Source organism: Silurus meridionalis, chromosome 13, assembly GCF_014805685.1.
Source record: "Silurus meridionalis isolate SWU-2019-XX chromosome 13, ASM1480568v1, whole genome shotgun sequence".
In the NCBI taxonomy this organism is placed as follows: Eukaryota; Metazoa; Chordata; class Actinopteri; order Siluriformes; family Siluridae; genus Silurus; species Silurus meridionalis.
In genome coordinates, this window is record NC_060896.1 from 17667547 (window position 1) to 17693613 (window position 26067).

At 37.0% G+C, this 26067-nt stretch overlaps 1 protein-coding gene across 1 annotated transcript; it reads left to right on the plus strand.

Moving 5' to 3' along the window:
* Nucleotides 1-572: 572 nt before the first annotated feature.
* Nucleotides 573-26047, plus strand: idh2 (isocitrate dehydrogenase (NADP(+)) 2). Its single transcript, XM_046864215.1, has 11 exons — nucleotides 573-775; nucleotides 5024-5115; nucleotides 7292-7457; nucleotides 7564-7724; nucleotides 7821-7964; nucleotides 8424-8560; nucleotides 18074-18225; nucleotides 18751-18863; nucleotides 19747-19844; nucleotides 25391-25483; nucleotides 25688-26047. The coding sequence occupies exons 1-11, from the start codon at nucleotides 664-666 to the stop codon at nucleotides 25770-25772; spliced, it is 1353 nt and encodes a 450-aa protein (XP_046720171.1). The 5' UTR covers nucleotides 573-663; the 3' UTR covers nucleotides 25773-26047.
* Nucleotides 26048-26067: the final 20 nt, after the last annotated feature.

Here is a 26067-nt window from a genome sequence, read left to right on the forward strand (position 1 = left end):
CTAAATTTAGCATGGTCCTAGCAGTTGTAAAGGAAAGGAATGTGCGTTTATTCCCGTCCATTGTACATTGACATTTGACGTTTAAAAAAGTGATTTGTACAATTCTAGTGATCATTTAATTTCAGAAGAATGTCAGTTTATAGTAGGAAAGATGATTAGCCATGGATTTATAAGAAATTATTTAATAATCTAATGCCATCATTTAATCTTTGCATATTAAAAACAATGTCATCAGATTGGGTTTCATGTTTTCTACCTGAAGTAGACCACCAGTGCCTCATTGACTGTCACTTCAGGCAGTCTGGGGTATATCCCTGATCTGGGATATATCCACATACAACGATATGGTTTTGAATTTTTTTTTTTTGAGTAAAAGCTAATCATTAATAAAATAAGAATATTTCTTTTCGAACAGACAATATGACCGCTGTACATAACGTCAAACGTCATGGTTTTAAATGAACATTCCTAAAATCAAATCGGTCGTTGGAAACTGGCTTGCCGCACGAGCAGTGACGTCAGCAGAGACGCCGCTAGCTCATAGCCCCGCCTCATCCGTAAGGAATGACGTAGCGGGCTCACTCAGACATATTGCCGCGCGTGGTAATTCATTCTGTCCTTCATTTCGTTCAGAGTGAAAGAGAAGCCGATTATTAGCTAAACATGGCAGGCTATCTAAAGGTTCTCAGCGCTCTCACCAGATCTGCTACTGCTTTCTCCAAAAGCCCAACGGTCCTCTCTGCTCCAGCTTGTCAGACTATACAGCAGAGGAACTGTGAGTGTTAGCAGCTGCTTCTTTCCTTTTGACGTGGCGAATTAATTTCAGCTGCCTGTCCCGCTCAATGCGGCGCGACTTCCCTATCGTTTGAATGAAGCCCTGGATTATTTGTTGTTTTGTGTGCGTGTGTGTTCCGTTTTATCGTTGACATTCGATGTAGTTACTTATAACTTTGTATTTTAGAATTCACCCGCTATAGGGTTCAACTGCTTCTGCAAAAACAAAAGCTCCTGAGTCGAAACATCTTGAAACCGGCAGCCGATAGAGGCCGGCTAACTCGCTAGCGGTTTTTTGTGTGTCTCAAAAGGGTTTGAAAGAAGCGTTTTGTTTAACTGAGACGAAATCACTACAATCTAATGAAAACCGCGAGTCACCGATGCCCTTATAAAGAGATGTACATATTTAACCCATTGGGCGAATAGGGTTTTTTTTTTCTCGAATTTGAGCAATGGAGTATAAGGATTTATTGAGCACAGCTTCTAGCTAATCACTAGAGGTATACTCACAAATTCATCACACCAAAGCAATACGGTCTTTATTTTGAATGTAAATGTTGTTAAAAATGATTAAAATGAGGATTAACCTTCAGTTCGACGCAGCTTAAACGTATTCTATGTCAAGGTCAGTCGGTAAAGATTAGTGTGGTGTAGGGCCTCATGACACTTAGTTTAAAGACTCTGCTTTCTTTCTTTTTCTTTCTTTTTTATTCAATTCTACCCACTGTTTATCTCACACAAGTAATTATTCACTGCATTACTGTTGACCCGGGGCATTCGGCTATATATTTGATATGAATAATTGTGTTAAAAGCACACGATTTGTAATTGATTTAGTGTAAGACAGCTTTAGAGAACACCGAATAAAGTTATTGAGCAGTTGCAGGAAGTATCGTGGTGAGGAACTGTTTTGTTCCACAGCTCTGTGACTTTGGAGCTGGAAATGGTCGACTAGGGCATGCGAAGGGCAGTGTGTATTGGGCAATACAGTATAGCTGTCTGTTTGAATTTACTGTCCTGTTTTGGGAAAGCAGTTACCACGGTGTGTTTTTATTACCTCTTGACTAAGTCTCCAGTTTACCGTTTGTTGGCTTTACACCAACAAAATTGTTATGGCACAGGCTAGCTTGCAAATTTAACTTTGAAACTGATTGTAAAATTGCTTATGATGCAAAAGGAGTACATGGATTGAATTGCTAGTTTTTATTTAAAAAAATGAAAAAAAAAGGTTACTTTAGAAGAAAAAAAAAAATGCCCAGTTCTTCTTTATTGCATTACTCTGACAGCCAGTGGTCAGTTGTAGGAAGTACAGTTTTCAGAAACTTTTGTTCTGCAGCTGTTTTTTGACTGTGGAGCTGTACATGGCTGTCTAGGGCACAGGAAGGGCAGTCAGCACACAGAAGGGCAACAAGTATTAGGCAGAACAATTGAGTTGTCAGAGTGATGATGGTATGGGTTTGGACATCAGTTACCATGTAGGGAATTAGTCATATTAGGGAACATTTTCATCTTTAACAACCCCTCTTATTTTAGCTAAGTGTTAAATATTCCACATGTATGAGTGACATTGCACAATCACAAATTTGAATTCAATGTAATCTAATCTAAATTCACCATAAAGCTGTTGGCTTGGAGATAGGAAAATCACAATCTAGTGTTTACAGAATTCAGCTGTAGCCCCTATTGCTATATTTACATATACATATGATGTTGACGCAGGTCTTCGGTTCTAATTGATATAACGTAATGTTAAATATGCAGTATATTGCAGACATTATATTAATATAACTTTTGTTTTTATTTTTGAGGTGCAAAAAAATGAAATTTTAATTAAATGTAAAGAATGTAAATTAACTTGACAAAGGCCACTTTGATAAACTTTTGAAAACCAATGACCAGCTTCATGTCTTTCATTAGAGGTCACTGATATTACACAGTTAAGTTTTTTTGCTGACAGTCACTTTTTCTATCATTTTTCAACATTTAATATAATTTCTCTGCAAAATCTATAGGAAAAAAAAAACACTTTTAATACGAACAAGACTTAAACATATTAGACCTAAAACATATGAAGTATTTTGTCTTTCAGTATTGCCACACTCGGTAGTTGGGATGCAATAAAAATATCTATTAACAAATATCAGATCTAGGTAAAACAACTGTGCTGTTTTTATTTGCTATTTTTGTTTATTTCAATCTTGATGTTAAATTCAAAAGTTGCCTTAAATGGTACATGGCTTAAAGAGCTTAAAGCTATCGTAATGTTTTTTAAATACCATTATTAACGTGATAGTATTTCTCACATTTAAAAAATAATTTTGAAAAGAGTACCAAGAACACAGTGGTCTTTGAATCGACATAGTGTCATGTTTTCCTTAACATGCAGAATTTACTTAATTTTTATGTTAACTGTGCTACACAGTTACTTGGTGTGTATAGACTGGTCATGAACCATTTTAATGTAACAATAGAAAAAAAAAAATCTATTACTGCATTCATTTTTTCTAATAACTATTTCCAGTTGACAGTATGCGATGGCAAGCCTTCTATAGTTTCAAAATAATTATGATTAAAAAAAAATTTAAAAAAAAGTTGCGAATCAGCAGAACCATGCAAAATGCCAATAATGCCCACCTTCACTTAACATGCCCCAGCATTCTCTGATCCTTGTCCAAAACATGTCGGTAAATCTTTACAACCACTGATGTTTTAGGGCTGTTTAAGTAAACCTGTGCTACATTCTGTGAATTAACTGGATTGTGTGGTGGCCATATTATAAAAAAAAAAAAAAAAAGGCAATATGTTTTGTCTAGTTATACACAAACTTTGGTTAGACTCTTCATGTATACACGTTTTTCAAGTTTTAATGCAAATCAGTACAAACAGTCTTGTTTGATTTAAGCCAGTAACAACAATTGAGTTATTTTATTAATGCACCTCTGCTCCTTTAGAGTTGAGTGATTTATCGTGGCCATATTGTTTATAAATGTCATGTTTTTGACTGTAGAGCATGCTGATTATTTTGAAATCATAGTCATGAAGATAAAAACTTCATGACTATGACAAAAAAGTAGATTTTTCTTACGATGCAAATTAACACATTTAACTGGTCACAAATGAAGGGTCCAAAGTCTGCACAGTAAGTGCTCAGTGCATGAGAAGACTCAAATAAAAACCTCTGCAATACACTGTATAGTACCACCATTAGGCTGATCTGGCCCATCTTGATCATCTGAGTGCTGGGACCATGTTTCAAGTCAGGAGAATTTACAAGATTCGTTTGACCATCTTGTGGTCATTTCTTTTAGTCATGAACCTTGCTGCATTCAGGGTGTGGTCTTGAATACATTTATCTAAAGAAGTTTTGAAGTAATACATGGGTGCATTGCTGAGATGCACGATTGCATCCTGTTTATTTTATTTTATTTTTTTGCTAGTGTGAAAGAGAGGTTTAATTATCAAAGTTCCCTGATTTGGACAGATTTTAAGTGGAGTAGCAAAAAATAATCACACCCTTAAGAGCAGTTGGCTGTTTAACAATTATATTTTTCCCAAAATCTCAGGCACCCCATTTCTTTATGGTCTAAGTCTTTGCTGAATTTAATGTTGTGATTGAAGATCTGTATGTTGGCTTCATGAAGACTTCCCAGAATACTGTGTAATGGGGATGACAAATTGGTCAGGTATATAGTGTAGTAGGCTGAGTCAATCTAAACTACAATCTAACTATACTGAACAAAATTATAAACGCAGCACTTTTGTTTTTGCCCCCATTTTTCATGAGCTGAATTCAAAGATCTAAAAGTCTTATATCTTTATGAAAACAAAAGTCTTGCTTTTATAATTTTGTTCAGTGTAATTACAAGGGCCCAAGAGTGGCAGCTTGATGGTGCTGGGATTTGAACTCTCAAACTTCCAGACAGAACTCCAACCTCTTAAACACTGAGCTACCACTTCCCTCTTTAATGTGACCTTGACCCTGTCTAGATTAACACTTAACTTTTTAGGATTAAGTCTAATCAGTTGCTTCTTATAGTGATCATTCCATATAAATCCTATAATCATTCATCCACTCATGCTTGAGGTGCTGCATTAATTCAAATAGTGGACTAAGAGGCGAATAATGGATGGACCTGTGGTAAAAATGAAAATGGGCCTTGTGACCTGTTATACTATATGGTCATAGAAGTTGGAGGAACACAATTCAACAATGTTAACTTCTCCCTGATATTAATTTGTTTTCCAACAGATGCTGACAAGCGCATCAAGGTTGCCCAGCCAGTTGTGGAGATGGATGGAGATGAGATGACTAGGATAATCTGGGAATTCATCAAAGAAAAGGTGAAGGGGAAAAAAGTGACCTGTAAGAATGAAGAAGGGAAACATGACAGCAAGGAGTAACTGTTCTATTTTTAGATCTGCAACATGAGTAAGGGCGTGTGCACAGGCACTTAGGGTCAACTAAGGCAACGATAAAGAAGTCTAGTAAAGGGAAAATTTTTAAGCTGGAAAAACAAAAAAAAAAAGTAATGTTAAATATGCAGTATATTGCAGACATTGTTTATTTAAAGGCTAAAGGATTAAAGCTGTTAGAAGAATGCAGATATCTTGAAAGAGAACAGTTGGGTTTTTTGCATATGAAATGCAGATAGAAATTCCAAATTGGAAGACACATTAGATATACAGTGAGGAAAATAAGTATTTGAACATCTCACTTAGAAATCATGGAGGGGTCTGAAATTGTCATCATAGGTGCATGTCCACTGTGAGAGACATAATCTAAAAAAAATTCCAAAAATCACAATATATGATTTTTAAACTATTTATTTGTATGATACAGCTGCAAATAAGTATTTGAACACCTGTCTATCAGCTAGAATTTTGACCCTCAAAGACCTGTTAGTCTGCCTTTAAAATGTCCACCTCCACTACATTTATTATAATAAATTTGATGCACCTGTTTGAGGTCGTTAGCTGCATAAAGACACCTGTCCACCCTTATACAATCAGTAAGAATCCAACTACTAACATGGCCAAGACCAAAGAGCTATCCAAAGACACTAGAGACAAAATTGTACACCTCCACAAGGCTGGAAAGGGCTACGGGGAAATTGCCAAGCAGCTTGGTGAAAAAAGGTCCACTGTTGGAGCAATCATTAGAAAATGGAAGAAGCTAAACATGACTGTCAATCTCCCTCGGACTGGGGCTCCATGCAGGATCTCACCTCGTGGGGTCTCAATGATCCTAAGGAAGGTGAGAAATCAGCCCAGAACTACACGGGAGAAGCTGGTCAATGACCTGAAAAGAGCTGGGACCACCGTTTCCAAGGTTACTGTTGGTAATACACTAAGACGTCATGGTTTGAAATCATGCATGGCACGGAAGGTTCCCCTGCTTAAACCAGCACATGTCCAGGCACGTCTTAAGTTTGCCAATGACCATTTGGGTCATAATTCCACTAAACGTGTTTGGAGAAAGAAGAATGATGAGTACCATCCCAAGAACACCATCCCTACTGTGAAGCATGGGTGTGGTAGCTTCATGCTTTGGGGGTGTTTTTCTGCACATGGGACAGGGCGACTGCACTGTTTTAAGGAGAGGATGACCGGGGCCATGTATTGCGAGATTTTGGGAAACAAGCTCCTTTCCTCAGTTAGAGCATTGAAGATGGGTCGAGGCTGGGTCTTCCAACATGACAATGACCCAAAGCACACAGCCAGGATAACCAAGGAGTGGCTCTGTAAGAAGCATATCAAGGTTCTGGCGTGGCCTAGCCAGTCTCCAGACCTAAACCCAATAGAAAATCTTTGGAGGGAGCTCAAACTCCGTGTTTCTCAGCGACAGGACAGAAACCTGACTGATCTAGAGAAGATCTGTGTGGAGGAGTGGGCCAAAATCCCTCCTGCAGTGTGTGTAATCCTGGTGAAAAACTACAGGAAACGTTTGACCTCTGTAATTGCAAACAAAGGCTACTGTACCAAATATTAACATTGACTTTCTCAGGTGTTTAAATACTTATTTGCAGCTGTATCATACAAATAAATAGTTAAAAAAATCATACATTGTGATTTCTGGATTTTTTTTTTTTTTAGATTATGTCTCTCACAGTGGACATGCACCTACGATGACAATTTCAGACCCCTCCATGAATTCTAAGTGGGAGAACTTGAAAAATAGCAGTTCAAATACTTATTTTCCTCACTGTAGAATGCAGAATGGATTGTTTAGTTACATTTCAATAGGTTTTAGTGTATAGCAGGAAATGTTGAACCTTCAAACAATACAACACTACACATGTATGCTTAGAAACATAAATATGTGTTCTAAAGAAAAATGAGTGCTCAGATTTTGAGATAAACACAGCTCAGCATTTTAGTGGCCTGGCTTATACCTGCTGGTCATATGCCATATAAATAATTCATATAGTTGAAGAGGATTGACAACATTTGTGTAATGTGTTTGTATGTGTGTCTGATGTTCTTGTGTCTCCTCTACACACACATCTGCTCTCCTCAGCTTATTTTGCACAATGTTGATGTGGAGCTGAAGTACTTTGACCTGGGCCTACCCTACCGTGACCAAACTGATGACCAGGTCACCATTGACTCTGCCTTAGCAACCAAGAAATACAATGTTGCTGTCAAGTGTGCGACAATCACTCCTGATGAGGCCAGGGTTGAAGGTAAAATGATTTCATATGTGATCAGTATTATAGCTTTCCAGTTTATAGCTTTCAAATGCTCAGATAAATTCGACTAACCAGACTGATGATTCACTCTCTCAAACAGAATTCAAGTTGAAGAAAATGTGGAAAAGTCCCAATGGAACTATCAGAAACATCTTGGGTGGCACAGTTTTTCGTGAGCCTATCATCTGCAAGAATATTCCCAGACTTGTTCCTGGTTGGACACAGCCCATTACAATTGGCAGGCATGCCTTTGGTGACCAGGTCTTCTATTTTTGAACATGCAAGTTTTAAATTAATACAAAAGTCTTTTAACCTTGTATGTAATTATGTAATTATGGAACTATGTTGTGTTTACAGTACAGAGCCACAGACTTTGTTGTGAATACACCAGGAAAATTTAAGATGAGCTTTACTCCATCTGATGGAAGCAAAGGCCAAGAGTGGGAAGTGTTTGACTTTCCTGGGGGTGGCTGTGGAATGGGAATGTACAATACTGATGAGGTCAGAAAAATATTTTAGGAAATGATTAACAGCATCTATTTTAGATCAAAATTCAAGAGAAATGCTAGGTTATAACTTTTTGAAGTTGCAATGTTGTACACTTTAGTTACTTTAAAAAAATATATTATTTTTCAGTTATGTTTCTGTGAATCAGAATCAGAAAGGGGAAAAAACAATGTCTGTTGATAAGTGGAAGTAGTGATCAAAAATTATAAACACAATTTTACTAACACACCAACTGAAAGCTAGAAGGCATGTGCTTCTCCATAGACAAAGTGTTGCAGAATAGGACATTTATATTATAATATATAAATAAAAGTTTTAGCAATAATATGAACTTCAATTTGCACAGAACCAGTGTGTGATCAAAGATATTTCAAGAATACATTTTGCCTGCATTTCTGCCCTTGCTGAAAGCTCCATATTTCATATGTTTAATATGTTCATTCTCTCCACAAGTCCATCACTGGCTTTGCTCACAGCTGCTTCCAGTATGCTATCCAGAAGAAATGGCCTCTTTACATGAGCACTAAGAATACCATCTTGAAAGCGTATGATGGGCGCTTTAAGGACATCTTCCAGGACATCTTTGAGAAGTGAGTTATTTGGTAATCATATAATTATAGTGCAAAAATGTGGAAGAACTACACTATGATTTCTCTTTATAAACAGCCATCACACTTGTTTATGCATTTGGAAAGTCTTATTTTAAAACCATGTGCATTAATTTGGAATTAATTTCAGAGAGCGTTTCATAAGGCTTTGCAAAATGACTACCGTAATTTCCGGACTATTAAGCGCACCCAAATATAAGCCGCACTGAATTTTACAACGACTACATTGTCTACATTGAAACTAATGAACTTTACACAGGCTTTAACGAAAGACAATGACTATAACACTTGTATCTAAACAGTAGTCTACCAAGAAAGTCATTGTTTACTGTCTTCCTCCTTCCTTTCACAACAATTTCTCTCTCTCTATCTTTTGGCATCGCCGTGCGTTTAAAAATCACCATCGGTAAAGCCTTTCTCCTGATGCCGTGCAGCTCAGAACACAGGTGAAGTTCGTTTTTTTGGGGGGTTTTTTTCTTCTTTTTCTTCTTCTTCTGCTTCTTCTTCTTCTTCTTCTTCCAATGCCTGTTTGTTTTCAGCGTGACGAATGATTCGCATTTCCTGTTGACAGTACGAGTGAGCGGCAGTTCAAACGTCAGAGGAACCTCATCCATATTTATGATGTGGTGCGGCTCGATTCAGTAGGAGCGCATCTGATTTAATATAAAGAGTTTCATTGGTTCACCTGAACCCGTTCGGCCAAAATCATTGGTGTAATGTTATGGGGCTCAGTTTTTTTTGGCTCGAAGTTTGTGAAACCGGGAAAAACCCAGGAAAAATCCATATGCCCATATGCCAATGCCCCTTCATTGTTTATACCGCGGGGTTCCAAGCGTGGGGGGGGAAAAAGTAGCGGCTTATAGTCCGGAAAATACGGTATATACAGGTAGACCCCAACTTACGACATAGATAGGGACAGAAAAAAAATGTAAGTCGAGAAGAGTGACTACTTTATGATGCGTTCCAACGCAGACATGGTACAAATAAAGTTAATTATTAAAGTAAAAATATATTTTATTATTTTTATTATTCTTTATTATTCTATTTTTTTTTTTGTTGGAGGTGACCGTCGTATCTCTGAAATGAAGTAAGTAGAGTGGTCGTAGTTTGGTGTCTTGACTGTATTTCTGTTTATTTAATCATTACATTAGTGAGATTTGGTGCTAATGCCGGTTCTTCAATTACAGTTTTATGCACATTTGTTAATGGTCATACTGTACCAAGTTTGATCTGGGTCTGTTAATTGTATAGAAATCTAAATGTTTCAGTATATAAAAAACATATTGGGTAGTTGTGTGCTTCCAGGTTTGTAGTAACAGTTTAGGGAATGCCTACATACAAATGTGATTCTTAGTTTCTAGCCATAGTGAATGATGGGTTCAATTTTTATTTAAACATTCTTGTGTGTGTTGTGAACAATTGTTCATTGCTATATTGACGATATTAGTTGGTAACTAATTGAGAATATGAAATACCTTCTACTGCACACACTTTCTGACCAAATACAATAAAATACAAAAGTTTTATTTCATATAGATGCAGCAGTATCTATATTAGTTTAATCATTATTCAAGTCATTGTCTCCCCTCTGCTGGTATAATTTTTTTATTGACCTTTATTACACATTTTATTAAAGGTTCATAAAGGCAAATGTCAAAAAAAAGATTTAGCTGTTATGATACTGTTTAATTCAAATGTTTGTTGGACTGCACTATTGACAACAGTCGCTCATGAATCAAATTCACGGAGTGGGGCTCTGTCTCACTCAAAGGTAAAGGGGGCACTGCATTGTTGCCGTTTGATTTATAGCGTCTAAGGCCGTGGCAAAATCCATTGTGACGACTATGCACACTGAGCTTCAGTCATTACAGGACCTGTACAGAGTTCTACAAACTAGACTGTGTGTTGTGAAAGGGTTATTTTGGCTCCCATACTGTATAGGGTCTATGTTTGGTGTGATGTCATTTAGAATCCACTACTTGGCAAACTTTTCACAAGTGATCAAAAGCTGGACTCTTAAAATTAGATTAGCCTCAATTCCTCAAAAGATGGGGTGGAAGACTGTTAAAGGTACAACAGTGTCATTTTTCTATTGTCTGGGAATGACCCTTAAAATTGGCTGGATTTTTAACAGTTAATTGAGGACAATCAGCTATAGACCTCCCATGCTGGGATAATAGCAGTTGAAAAATGGTACAAAGGAAAATAAAGCTGAACAGTTTAGAAGGAAAAAATAATGGTATTCTGTAAGAAACTTTTCATTGATAATGTTAGTAATTATTAAAGTCCAGGGTGTTGAAGTTGCTGAGGATTATATTGTGTGGATAGTTGGTATGAACAAGTCAAATAAGGCTACTAGATGTTACTAAAGTATTACTAGAGTTAGTTATTTTCTTTGCTCTCCTTCCATGTTATTCGAAATATTAGCAATTAGTTTGGATGCCATTCAATTACATTTTATTTGTATAGTGTTTAATAAGTCATTGTCCCAAAGCAACAGAATTGTGAATATAAATTTGTCATAAATTAGTCCCTATATATTTATTCCAAATTAGCAAGCCAGTGGTGACAGTAGCATAGAAAAACTCAGTGAGAATGATGATAGAGAGAAATCTTAAGAGGAAATTAACTCAAAAGGGAATACTTTCTTATCTGGGTCACTTGAGAGCCACAGTAACCTAGTGGATCTAACCAAGTGGCTGTTGGAACCACCCTCAGCTGCAACAAGTGGTTTCTGATTGATGATAAATCAAATTAGAAATAGGGCATCAGAATGAATCAGTCAGGGCTGGAAAGAAGAGAAGAACAGGAGCATGTGTAGCTTGAGAGTAAGCAAAGAAGGGAGGAAAGGGAGGGAGAGAAACTTTAGATGATTAGGTGTCCTTATTGTTCTGCAATAGTTAAGAACACTGTGCAATTAGGTACTCTGACAAGACTACCTCTGACAGAAGGCAGGAGGTAAAATACATAAAGGAGCTCTGGAATAGAAGATATCCAGCCACTCCATTGTCAAGAAACTTGAGTTAATTAGGGAAAAAGAGCATCTAAACATCCCAGTCCATAAAATACACTATCTGCTCATTTATGTTGGGAAAAATCTTTTTACATAAGGCTGTTAACTATTCATTGTCCAAGGTACTAACAAATAGCCTGCACCTTTTATCTTCTATTTATTATAAAGAAAAGACACAAGGTCAGTCATACCCACGTCTTTTTCTGTTGGACACGATGAAAGAGAACCATGAAGAGATACTACAATGCTTGTTAAAATTATTTTTGAGGTACATGCATGCCGATTTTGTTTATATGCAACAAAGTGGATAATTAAACTGTTTTAAGATTTACTTTGACCAAACAAATATATAAATATTCACGTTTTGTACAAAAACATAATGAACAATTGAACTTCATTTTCATTGAAAAATCATCCCTTACAACGTAGAACAGCTTTACACAGGCTTGGCACTCTGACAAGTAATTTCTCCATACATTCAGTTTTATATACTTTTTGCTATTCATATTGTAAAACTTGCCAATGGTGTTCTTCTCTAGTTGTATATTTCTTTATACCCTTACAATGCCAGTTAATCCTAAAGCAGTCAAATCGAGTTTAGGTCCGGTGTTTTGGCAGGCCATTCTATGATTATAGCTGACAAATTTAGACTCATCTGCCCACAGAACTTTTTTCCAGCTATTCACTGTACAATTCTTGTGGGTTTTAACCAACATTAGTCTGCTTTATTTGTAGCCATCAGATGGAAATTTTTACCCTGTCTCCCTAAGCCTCCTAGTGACCAGGAATGTTGACACTGGTACATCACATACATATATTTATCCTTGCTAAATATACTGTGTATTGAGTATCTAACAAAAGTTAAATACATTTTTATTTGTATAGCACTTCAACATTGGACATTATCTCGCAGCAGTTTTGCACAGATAATATGGTAATAAAGAATAAATAAGATTGTTCTTTATGAGTAAGTTTGTCCTTAATGAGCAAGCCGATGATGACTGTGGCAAGGAAAAACTACCCGGGATGGCATAAGGAAGAAACCTCAAGAAGAACCGGACTAAAATTTATTACAGCTAAATGTTGAGGTGTGCAGTGATTTGCAATCAAATGCACACAGTAGTTCTGAGTCAGTGTAGCAGACTGTTGACAGGAGTTTAAGGATGGATTTGGACTCTACTCATTGTATTACTCTGTAATTTCCTCCGGCCGTTGATGTGTACCCATCCCCAGCTGCACAGAGTGGCCTCCAATAGAAGAGAACACCATCTAGAGACAGGCTGGCATGAAACGAGGAGAGGGGCTGGAACACTGGTACCTTAGGAACATGTTTAACTCCACAGAGCATGAGCGTGCAAGAGAGGAGGGGTGACTAGAAGAGAAAGATGTGAATTATCCTTATTGTTGTATGCAAGTTGAGGACACTGTCAATATAAATAAAAGGGAAAACCAGAAGGTAACGCAGACATGAGATATCACTGGAATAAGAGACAGCCCACCATGCCACCATCAACAAACCAGAGTGAGGGGAGGACAGCATTCAAATATGCCAGTTCACCAAACACTCTTTATCCATGATCCGGAGTCCCTGACTATCTTCAAGTGACGATTAAAGACCTACCTCTTCCTGAAACACATAAATTAGCACTTTCCAAGTTTAGAATTCAAGAGTTATATTTATATTCAGTTTGTTTCTGGCGTACCAGTGTAGATTTATTCATTGCTAGAAACTTTTACGTCACTCTGGATAGGGGCGTTTGCTAAATGCCGTAAATGTAAAATGATCCCTCCAGATCTGCTCTTTTACCTACCGATAGATGGCCTGGCTTAATAAATGTTTTTAGCATCGACCAAAACCAGTTCTGCATGTGCAAATATACGACTGCAAACTTCGCGATTTGATGAAATAAATAAGTGCATGTGTAGCCACATACTTTTTGAGAACAGTTTGCAGAATGTCCGTGCCGTTACAAAAAAAAAAAACACGTAGTCTCAGTTTAGGTACTGCACGTGTAGTCTCGTGACTTTCCAGTGTGCCGCGTGAAGACCAGGTGAAGATGGATGCCGAGCAGCCCGACACTGAACTGGTAGCCAAAAAACGCTACCTCTGTTATATAGTGATATTTTAGCTTTAAGATTACCAACACTGATTACATCATGTGGCAATATGACAAATCTGTAGCAGATCTCACTGGTTCCATGTTGGAAGAAAGAGACTACAGGGGATGGTTCAACACTTTTGCCCCACAACGACTTTTGCCCCGCTGCTTCCCTTTCCTCGTATTCACGCCAGGACACGCACCCACTCGCAGTAACACATATCTTTCCTCGACGCCAACATGTAATCCACACACACTTACAGATTGACGTGGCTTCAACTGGCATCCTTCACTTTCTCACACAAATCGCTATACACTGCGTCAGCTCTGCCTGGTATCTCTCTCTCTCCAGTGTCTGTTACATCCTGTGTTTACAGGGCCGTTTCTAGACTTTTGGAACCCTGAGCAAGATTCCTATTGACCTATTCCTATATGCTTCACTACCATACCATACAAATCAATAGCAGGCTTCCATAAAATGTAAATTTGATGATAATAATTGCAAAATTGCCTGAATTCAAGTTTAACATATACATTATCTTAAACGTCAGCAGAAAAAAGGGTAAATGATTTAAATGGGTAGCAGCAGGGCATTCTTTGTTTGGACAAAATGTTTCAATATATTATTTTTGTGAAGATAATTTGTTTTTATTTATTTATTTAATTAATTAACCTGTACCTTGGAGAAAAATTGTTTACATTCAATGCAAATATTTCTATTTTTATTATTAATATTCATTTTAAAAACCTATAGTTTTACAAATACACATTTCAGCATAGTCAGTAATCTGTGTACAATTTCATTGATAACCCATCAAGTGGACTCATGAAACCCTTTATTATATCACTATCGCAATATTGACGGACAGTGTTAGAGCGGCCCGATTGGTAGGAGAATGCTGAGGATGGAGCTGCCAGGAAGGAGGAAAAGACGAAGACCAAGGAGGAGGTTTATGGATATGGTATGGGAAGACATGCAGGTAGTTGGTTTGAAAGAGGCAGATGTAGAGGACCGAGTAGTATGGAGACGGATGATGACGAATGATCCACTGTGGCGACCCCTAATGGGAGCAGCCGAAAGAAGAAGAATTGCAACATGATATTTTTCCCAAATTGTGCAGCCCTAACTTGAACAGTGGAACTGTGGTTAAGTCCTGAACAATAATTGGAAGGCTGTTCCATAACTGTGGGGCTTTGTAAGAAAAAGCTTTGCCCCTGCTGTAGTCTTCATTATTTGCGGTACCAACAAATAGCCTGCACCTTTTGATCTAAGTAGGGGTGGGGATCCCACCGTGGGATCATAATGGTTCACTCGGATACAGCTGCGTATGACCATTCGGTGCTTTATATTTTACTAGTAGTATTTTATAATCAACGTGAGATTTATTTGGGTATTTGGTAGACTGATTAAAACGGGTGATGTGGTCATATTTTCTAAACCTAGTGAGGACTCTTGCTGCTGCATTCTGAACTAACTGAAACTTGTTTATGCATTTACTCCAACACCCAGACAGTAAAGCGTTACAGTAGTCTAATCTAGATGTAAAAAAAACCATGAACTAGTTTTTCTGCATCCTGTAACGACATATTTCTAATTTTAGCAATAGTTCTAAGGTGAAAGAAAGCAATCCTTGTAAGTTATTTACAAGAGCCACAAAGGAAAGACTAGGGTCAATAATCACACCAAGGTCTTTGACTGCTTTACACACTTAGTCAGAAACACCATCCAGAGATGCTACATAATCTGAAAGTTTACTTCTTGCTGCATGTGGTCCTAGTAAAAGTACTTCCTTCTGCTCAACTCTGATGAGAATGAAAGTAATCAAACATCCACTGTCCTTTACACACTCCTTAACATTGTTAAGCTGATCTCTCTCATCTGGCTTTGTTTACACTTATTTTTTACACGTTTATTTATAATTTCACCCAGAGGCAGCATATATAAAGAGAAAAACAGTGGGCCTAAAACAGATCCTTGCAGAACACAAGACTTTACTTCAGAGATTGTGGAGAACTCACCATTTACATCAAAAAGCTTGTCGTGACCAGTGAAATAAGACCTAAGCCAGGAGATAGCTGTTCTCTTTATTTTAACAACATTTTCTAGTCTAGCAAGGAGAATATTATGATAAATGGTGTCAAAATCTGCACTAGGATCGAGCAAAACAAGCAAAGGGAAAAAGCCCTGATCAGAGGCCAATAACAGGCCATTTACCACATTAACCACTGCTGTCTGTGCTATGGTGAGGTGTAAATCCTGACTTATACATTTTAAAAAATGTTATGTCTAAGTAGGTGTGAGCATAACTGCTGTGCTACAACCTTTTCGAAAATCTTTGAGCTAAAGAGGAGGTTAGATATTGGACAGCAGACAAGTGTCATGGTCCGGTTTCTTTATTAGGTGGTTAATAACTGTCAGTTTGAAGGATTTAGGTACATAACCAGTGCTGATGGAAGAGGTTATTATTTTTTAGAACAGGTTCAATACTTCTGGAATTATCTGTTTGAAGAAACTTGTAGGCAAGTTAATGGTTCTGATAATTACTCATTAAACTCTGTAATTACTTATCTGTTATAAATATAGTGCTATCTACAGGGTTATTTATAAAAGAGTTTGGATTTATATTTATCGTAGATCGTGGACTTTTTTTTTTTCCCCCACCTATTGATGGTGTGCATGTTAGTGCGGTGCATTTATTCCCTGTTGATTTTGATTTTTTTTTTACAGTACTGAATAAAAATCTAGGATTATGCTTGCTGTTTTCTATAAAGGTAGAGAAATATACTGATCTAGCGACATTAAGAGCTTCTCTAACTCAGGTGGCTGTCTTTTCATGCTATTTGATATACTGGCAAATTACGTTCTGAATTTTAAAGAATTTATTATGGTGGAAAAAAACGTATTTGGTCAATAATAATAGTTCATCTCAATACTTTGTTATATACTTTTTGTTGGCAATGACAGAGATCAAATGTTTTCTGTAAGTTTTCACAATGTTTTTACACACTGTTGCTGGTAGTTTGGCCCATTCCTCCATGCGGATCTCCCTCTAGAGCAGTGATGTTTTGGGGCTGTCGGTGGGCAACACGGTTTTTTAACTCCCTCCAAAGATTTTTCATGGGGTTTAGATCTGGAGAATGGCTAGGCCACTCCAGGACCTTGAAATGCTTCTTACCATTCCCTCGTTGCCCGGGTGGTGTGTTTGGGATCATTGTCATGCTGAAAGACCCAGCCACGTTTCATCTTCAATGCTCTTGCTGATGGATGGAGGTTTTCACTCAAAATCTCTCGATACATGGCCCCATTCATTCTTTACTTTACACAGATCAGTCGCCCTGGTCCCTTGGCAGAAAAACAGCCCCAAAGCATGATGTTTCCAACCCATGCTTCACAGTCGGTATGGTGTTCTTTGGATGCAACTCAGCATTCTTTCTCCTCCAAACACAAGTTGAGTTTTTACCAAGAAGTTCTATTTTGGTTTCATGTGACCATATAACATTCTCCCAATCCTCTTCTGGATCATCCAAATGCTCTCTAGCAAACTTCAGATGGGCCCAGACATGTACTGGCTTAAGCAGTACGTCTGTGTCTGGCGGCGTAGTGTGTTCCTGATGGTAGCCTTTGTTTTTTTGGTCCCAGCTCTCTGCAGGTCATTCACTAGGTCCCCCCGTGTGGTTCTGGGATTTTTTTCTCATCGTTCTTGTGATCATTTTGACCCCACGGGGTGAGATCTTGCGTGGAGCCCCAGATTGAGGGAGATTATCAGTAGTCTTGTATGTCTTCCATTTTCTAATAATTGCTCCCACAGTTAATTCTTCAAACCAAGCTGCTTACCTATTGCAGATTCAGTCTTCTCAGCCTGGTGCAGGTCTACAATTATTTTTTTTTTTCTGGTGTCCTTTGACAGCTCTTTGGTCTTGGCCATAGTGGAGTTTGGAGTCTGACTGTTCGAGCTTGTGGACAGGTGTCTTTTATACTGATAACAAGTTAAAACAGGTGCTATTAATACAGGTAACAAGTGGAGGACAGAGGAGCCAATTAAAAAAAATAGTTACAGGTCTGTGAGAGCCAGAAATCTTGCTTTTTTTTGTAGGTGACCAAATACTTATTTTCCACCATAATATGCAAATAAATTCTTTAAAAATCAGACAATGTGATTTTCTGATTTTTTTTTTCCTCATTTTGTCACTCATAGTTGAAGTGTACCTATGATGAAAATTGCGGGCCTCTCTCATCTTTTTAGGTTTGGTGGCTGACCAAATACATTTTTGCCCCACTGTATGTGGGTATGTTCGATAGTTGATAGAAGGAATTTGTTGAAGTAGAAGTGTGGGTCACTTGCAAAAAGCAGTGTGCTCAGTTATTTGTTTACATGCCAACAGGAACTATAAGCCTGAGTTTGACAAGCTGAAGATCTGGTATGAGCACAGGCTTATTGACGACATGGTGGCACAAGTCTTGAAGTCCACTGGTGCTTTTGTTTGGGCTTGCAAGAACTATGATGGAGATGTCCAGTCAGATATTTTGGCTCAAGGTAAGCTTAATAATTCTCAAAGTTTACAGAGAAACAAGGTGCAACACTCCTTTATACTTTACAAATATGTTTGGTAATCTAGGCCATTCTCTGTAAAACTACCAATGTTACCTTATTTACATTTTTGGAAACCATTTGTTAGCCCCTCGACATTTTATTCCCCTTACCCATGTCCTCTATTCCTGGTGTACAAATATATATTCACCCTATAAACATTCATTTGAATTCCTTTAGTATAGGATAATCCATAGGTCAACATAAAATCAGATATTTAAACAGTAAAAAAAAAAAAAAAGAAAGAAAGAAATCGCAGTTGAAACCATAACCAAAAGTTTCTCTTGCATTAAATGGTTTAAAATTAGCCAGGGGTGGGACCTAGGAGTGCAATGACACACTATATGCCCATGTATCAAGGATCATTTGTGGTTAAGTTTCAAAATCTTCTAATAAATGCAATTAATTATATTTTTTGCTATAAAGAAATATTTGCATCAGTGTTAGCTCAAAGTTGAGAGTTGTTCGCAGGTTTTGGCTCCCTCGGATTGATGACTTCTGTCCTTGTGTGTCCTGATGGAAAGACCATTGAGGCTGAAGCTGCCCATGGCACAGTCACCCGACATTATCGGGAGCATCAGAAGGTGAATTCAGCCTGCTTTTTCTTCTCCATCATTTACTTAACCCTTTTATACTGACCCCTGTTGGTATTGTTTTCCTAGGTGTCCTGAACTTCAGCCATTGCTTTTGATTATGTAGCGGTACCGTAGTATTGTTTCAAGGCATATACATTTTAGAATATTTATACTTTTTTTTATTATTGATTTGAATAAAATTTAGTTTATAGTTTATTGTAAATGGTTTAGTAAAAATATTTTTGTTCTTGTTTTTAGATAGTATTAATAAAGCCATAAATGAACCTAATAGATTTTAATACTAGATCCTACATTAATATTTCGTTTACTGGTCTTGAATTCTTCAGTGGGGTTTTTCCATGTCGTTCTCGCAGTAGCAATGATCAGGAATTTTTTCATATACACAGTATTTTCATATACACAGTATTGTGTGTGTGTGTGTGTGTGTGTGTGTGTGTGTGTGTGTGTGTGTGTGTGTGTGTGTGTGTCTATATATTTATTATATAATACACAGTTTCAGATATATATACACACCAAACGGAACTTTTGCTATGTTTCCACACTGACCTTTTTTATTGCCGGATATGTGAATAATGGCGGAATTTGGTGCTTTTTTTTAAACTTGGCAGATCAGTAAAACAAATGTTTAGTGATTAAACATTTTTTTAGATAAAGATGACATTTTTTTTCCATATATCTGATTAATGTAAGGATGTCGAGAAATAATGTGTGTAGTGTTGAAAGTTTATTAATATTTGTAATGAAAATGGTCAAACGCGTAATCGTGTGAGTGCGTTATTAATGTGATAATTTTGACAGCACTCATATTTAAATTTATATGATTGTTCCATATGCTACAACTTATTTCTGGTATTAATTAATTAATCCTCAGGGAAGACCAACCAGCACTAATCCTATTGCAAGCATCTTTGCCTGGACCAGGGGACTGGAACATAGAGGCAAGCTTGATGGAAACCAAGATCTAATCAAGTAAGATTGAAAATGTCAAATTTGTCTTTTTGATCCTGGCTATATAAATTGGGATTAAGTAAAAGTCAGACATAAGTTATAAGTAGTTCAGTTTAGATATTAAAAAATGTAAGAAACTAAATAAAAAATAGAAGTGAAGTTTAATACAATGGTAATTACAACAATGAAAATTTAGTCACCCTTAAGATTCTTGTAAATAAAATATATTAGATTTCTCTAGCTAGCTAGCATTAAAGTGCCAGTGTTCTAAGTGTAAAATGAAAAATAACATTGTTTCGGAAAATAACCAACACAATTTAGTCAACAGAGGGACGATGTATTCACATCACTTCATTGAAAAACTGATACAGATGTACACCTTTTAAATGAAATTACTGAATGAAAGCTATAGTCAATTAAATTATATTTGTGTAGTGCTTTTATCAATAGACAGCAGCTTTTCAGTATTCACTTCTGGCTATAAATTTCACATTTGTATATTTACCTCTAATAAACAAGCCAAAGAAAAACTCCCTGAGACAACTTGAAGAAACCCTGAGAGGAAATAGACACAAAAGAGAACCCATCCTCATCTGGGTGACACTTGATGGTGCAATCACTGGTAACTCAGGAGTAGCATGTGTAGCTAGAACGAGGGGAAAGTAAGAAGAGTTGAAGAGAATGAGAGAGAATAAAGATTATTAGATTTGCTCTTGTCCTTTCATTTGCACTTGTCCTTTGCTGTTTTTCTGTTTAAGAAAATGTACAGTGTGTGCTGAGTGCAAGAAGGGACCGATGATCAGCATAACTAAACTGGAGAGCCAGAGCGTAACAGTCATTAGGATGCATTAAAGCAATCCAGTTTACCAAAACACTCCTATGCTCTAAAACCCTACACACGTGTGCCTTTACCTAAGAGGAAAAACAGTTAACAAAAACTTGACTAAACAAATGCTTTTAGCCTATATGTATACACTGAGACTGTGTCTGAGTCTCTAATTGGAAGGCTGTTGCATAACTTTGGAGCTATGTAAGAAAAAGCTCTGCCCTTTACTAAAGCCTTCATTATTCATGGTAACAACAAAGAGCCTGTGCCGACCCAGGAGGGTTAATTGCTGGATTTGTGCATAATGGCAGTTTTTCTTGCTTGATTCGATACTTTGCACATGAATTAAAAAACACAAATGTTTACTAATTAAAAAAAAAAAATTGTTGGAGATATATACAAAGACAGGACATTGCAGTGAGAAGAAAAAATATTGACATTTCACCAGAACTAAAGTAATGGGCCTGTTTTGATAATGTAAGATATAAATGTACAGATATTTGTAGCACTAAATGTAGAGTGAAAGTAAAAAGTTATAGTGAAGTAAAGTTACAGATACCAGTATTATTTTACTTAAGTACATTTAATGAATTATTTGTACATTACTTCCCAGGTCTCACTCAATCAGCAGCCACACTGGTGAGACTAAATTTGGCTCAAAGTTGTATCGAGATGTAATCTTTCTGTACCAATGGTCACATTGATTACAATAAATTAAACCAGGAACCACATACATTAAGGCTAATATTTAAATATAAAAATGTATTTGTATTGCCCTACATGGGTACCCAAGGCAAACCACAGATTTCATTAAAATCTTTATAAAAAAAAAAAAAGAAGAAAATTGGTACTGTATTGAAATAAAAATGTTAGTTGTCACATACACAACCATGCCCAGGCTGACATGCAGTGAAATTCTTTAACCACTGGTCCATGACATAAAATGGATTAAAAATGTAAGCAAGTAAATCTAAAATTAAAAAGAAAAATTTTATCTACATGTTAGGCAGCATTTACATCCAGTTTACATACAGTGGTCAGACCATTGAACTATTCTATACTGGGCAGTACCACTGGTTAAGGACAGTTCTTTGCTGATGGTACTGCTGGACATCTTGCGTTGTTAAAGGGAAATGAGCATGATGCATCTTTCAGTTTCCTTGACCAATCACTGGGTCTACAACAGCCCTCAACTTTGTCAGTTTTTTGTGCGTTCAAAATAGCTTGAACAGCATATCTTCAAACCGCAGTCTGAAATCTTTGCCTTACTGCTTCAAAATATATATATCTGCTTGGTGTATATATAGATTGAAGCAGTAATTAACTACAACAGAAAATTATGTTTAGGGGAGCTTAAAATTGAGTGAGGAACAGCCAAACTCTACTACTAATTTGAGGTTGTGAAATACTTTCAAGTCACAGGTCTTACACCATGGCAAGACTTGAGTACAGCAACAGGACACAAGGTAGTTATATTGCTTCAATAAGGTGTCTCTAATGCAAAGATTTTAGACTGCGGTTAGAAGAAGTGCTGTTCAAGCTATTTTGAACACACAAAAAACTGACAAAGTTGAGGGCTGTTGTAGACCCAGTGATTGGTCAAGGAAACTGAAAGACGCATAATGCTTATTTCCCTTTAACAACGGTGTCCAACATTCCCATCAGCAAAGAACTGGCATGAACCAGTGGTACAGCCCTTTTTTTTTTTTTTTTCCTTGGTTTTTATTTTTATCCTCATTCCATTCCTTTTTATATTTCATTCCTTTTTATGCTTGAATGCCGGACAGTCGTACAAAGCATTTCACTGCATGTCGTACTCTGTATTTATGTGTATGTGACAAATAAAATTCGATTTAATTTGATTTTGATTTTATTACTGTCTGGACAAGTCTAGCTAGTAGTAGTTTGTGGTGGGGGTTCCTTGCATGTTTTGGGCTGCATTTCTGCTAATGGAGTTGGAGATTTGGTCAAGATTAATGGTGACCTTGATGCTTAGAAATACAGGTAGATACATTTCCATCATGCAATAACCACCAGGGAGTCATCCGGAAATTGCATGGAACCTCCACCAAGCTTCACTGCTGCCTGCAGACATTCATTATTGTACCCGCTCTACAGGCCTTCACCAAAAAACTTTTTTTCTACATTTTATGTTAGCCTTATTCCAAAATCTATTAAATTCATTATTTTCCTCAAAATTCTACAAATACCACATAATGACGAAGTGAAAATTTTTTTTTTTTTTTTTTTTTTTTTTTTTTTTTTTTTAATTTTTGCAAATTTATTGAGAATCGGGGGGGGGGGATTTACATGTACATGAGTATTCAAAGCCTTTGCCATGACTCAAAATTTAGCTCAGGTGCATCATGTTTCCAATAATCATCCTTGAGATGTTTCTACAACTTGAAGTCCACCTGTGGTAAGTTCAGTTGATTGGACATCATTTGGAAAGGCACACACCTGTCTATATAAAGATCCCCACAGTTATCAGTGCATGTCAGAGCACAAACTAAGCCATGAAGTCCAAGGAATTGTCTGTAGACCTCCGAGACAGGATTGTATCGTGGCACAGATCTGGGGAAAGGTACAGAAAGATTTCTGCAGCACTGAAGGTTCCAATGAGTACAGGGGCCCAGTCATCCGTAGATGAAGAAATTTGGAACCACCAGCTCTGGACTTCACACTACGGCAACAGTTCATCTTTTTTAACAGGACAACAACCCTACGCACACAGCCAAGATAACACAGGAGTGGCTACGGGATGACTCTGTGAATGTCCTTGAGTGGCCCAGCCGGAGCACAGACTTGAACCCGATTGAACATCTTTGGAGAGATCTGAAAATGGCTGTGCACCAACGCTCTGCAAAGAAGAATGGGAGTTCTTGAGCAAAGGCTGATTTTAAACAAAAATACACTTCTATTATGTTGTCATTATGGGGTCTTGTTTGTAGAATTTTGAGGAAAATAATTAATTTAATCCATTTTGGAATAAGGCTGTAACATAAAATGTGGAAAGAGTTAAGTGCAGTGAATATTTTTCCAGATGCACTGTATGTTTTTGTGCCTGAGATGCTTAGCCTTGTTTTCATGACACAGGTGTAAATTTATTTTATTTTTTTTAACCCAATTCTTCTTTTTAAAAAAAAAAAAAAAAAAAAAAAAACACCACTCCTGGCCTGACTTCTCCAGACAGAAAATGGGTGTAGCTGGGTCCCACTGGTTTCTGCCAGTTCTTTGCTCATGGCAGTGCTTGACAATGCAACAACGGATGTTGCAGAAAAGCACTTCATCTCCGGTCCTCAAAATTGCCAATTTCTTTGTGCTTTTTCAAAATAGCTTGAACAGCGTATTTTGAAATTCTAATCTGCTTTGAAATCTTTGCCTGGGAGAGACTTTGCTGATGATGTATAACTTCGTCTTGTTGCTGTGCTCAGTCTTGTACAAATGTGTCCAAAGTCCACTCTACCTCCAAACTCCCCTTACAAATTTTTGTTTTGTAATATGACTGCAGGTCATGCTGTATTAAAACTGAAACCAAAGGTGAAGGGAAATTTCTGAATCTTAATACAAAGGTGTTTTTTTTTTTTTTTTTTTTTTTCTTTTGTATATAAAATCTCCTTTTTCGATTCAACCAGATTTGCCTTATATCCAAAAATGTTTCTTGTATTTTTGACCATTTTTGGTCAGTCCACACTAATAATTGAGCATTGCTTCTTTCTTATGGAAGGTTTATAGCACTGTGGTGAGACCTGCGATGTTGTATGACTTAGAAACGGTGGCATTGACTAGAAGACAGTAGGTGGAGCTGGAACTGTTTTAAGATGCTAAGATTTCCATTGGGAGTGACGAGGATGGACAGGATTAGAAATTAGATTTAGCGGGACCGTGCACGTAGGATGTTTTGGAGGCAAGGTGAGGGAGGCGAGATTAAGATGGTTTGGACATGTTCAGAGGAGGGACATGGGGTATATCGGTAGGAGAATGCTGAAGATGGAGCTGCCAGGAAGGAGGAAAAGACGAAGACCAAGGAGGATGTTGATATATGTGGTGAGAGAAGACATGCAGGTAGTTGGTTTGAAAGAGGCAGATGTGGAGGACAGGGGGTATGGACACAGATGATCTGAAAGAAGCTTTTTTATTTTTGCAAATTGATTGCTAAAGGATCTTTTGGGGAGTCCGTGTTTTACAACAATTTAGACTGTGAATTAGGTGAATCTTATTTTCTGTCAATTAAATAAAATACAAAGAAATCAAATTTAATGAACACATGAATGTTTTGGTGGAGCTGCTAGCTTGCACAAAGAACAAGTACCTCTTTTTTCAATTTTGGATGCAGGGAGCAGTGGCATCATAAACCACTAAATTAAGACAATATCTTTTTTTTTCTTCTTTTTTTTCTCTTTTTTACCCAATTTTAACCAATCTAACCTACACCTGAAAAGGTTTGACCAACCGTCCACAACTGATGCTTGGTGTGAACCTGCCTTTAATATTCTCTAATGAACATGCTCTTAAAATAAATTTAAGCACCCAGTATGCTGGTACCCACTATATTAATGAACAGGTCTTTCTTTTTTTCTATAAACTTTATTTCTTACTACCTGCTCTCAAGACATTTTTGGTTGGTCCTGGGGTTGCGATTCCAATACATACTTTGAGCATAACCCACTATCACATTCTACAAGCTTACCTTTGTTAAGAAGTGTTTATGTAAATTCTTTAAATGCTTTGCTATCTCCAGGTTTTCTCAGACTCTGGAACAAGTGTGTGTAGACACTGTGGAGAAGGGGATCATGACTAAGGATCTGGCTGGCTGCATTCATGGGCTCTCGAAGTAATTGATCCACTCTTTTATATACTAATTTCCATTTATATTCTCTAAGCATTTGCCAAACTGTTACTCTTACCATTTATTTTATATATATATATATATATATATATATATATATATATATAAATTTCCCCCTGGTATGTTGATGTTTATTATGCCATTTTCCTTTTACTTATTTGTAACTTCACTTACTTTTTCTGACTACAGCGTCAAGCTAAATGAGCACTATGTCAACACCACGGACTTTCTAGATGCAATAAAGACTAACCTGGATAAAGCCCTGGGGAAATGAAGAAGAAGGATACTGAAGCGGATCTTTTCATTTTTGTACCTCATTTAACTTAAATGTCAATCATTACTGCTGAAGGGAAAAGTTGAGCCATGTTTTGTTCTTCAGCAGTACTGTTGGATAGGGTTAGCTAAACTGTATTTCTTACCAGTCCACTCCATTTCTCCACTGTCATTATAACCGCAAGGTTTTAGTTTTGTAATTGTAATAATGTATTAAACCTGGAAACAAAGATGAAAGGCAGTTTTGAAAGCATCAAATAAATTTGCTTTGTCTTCTTTGTTTGTCTACATTTAAA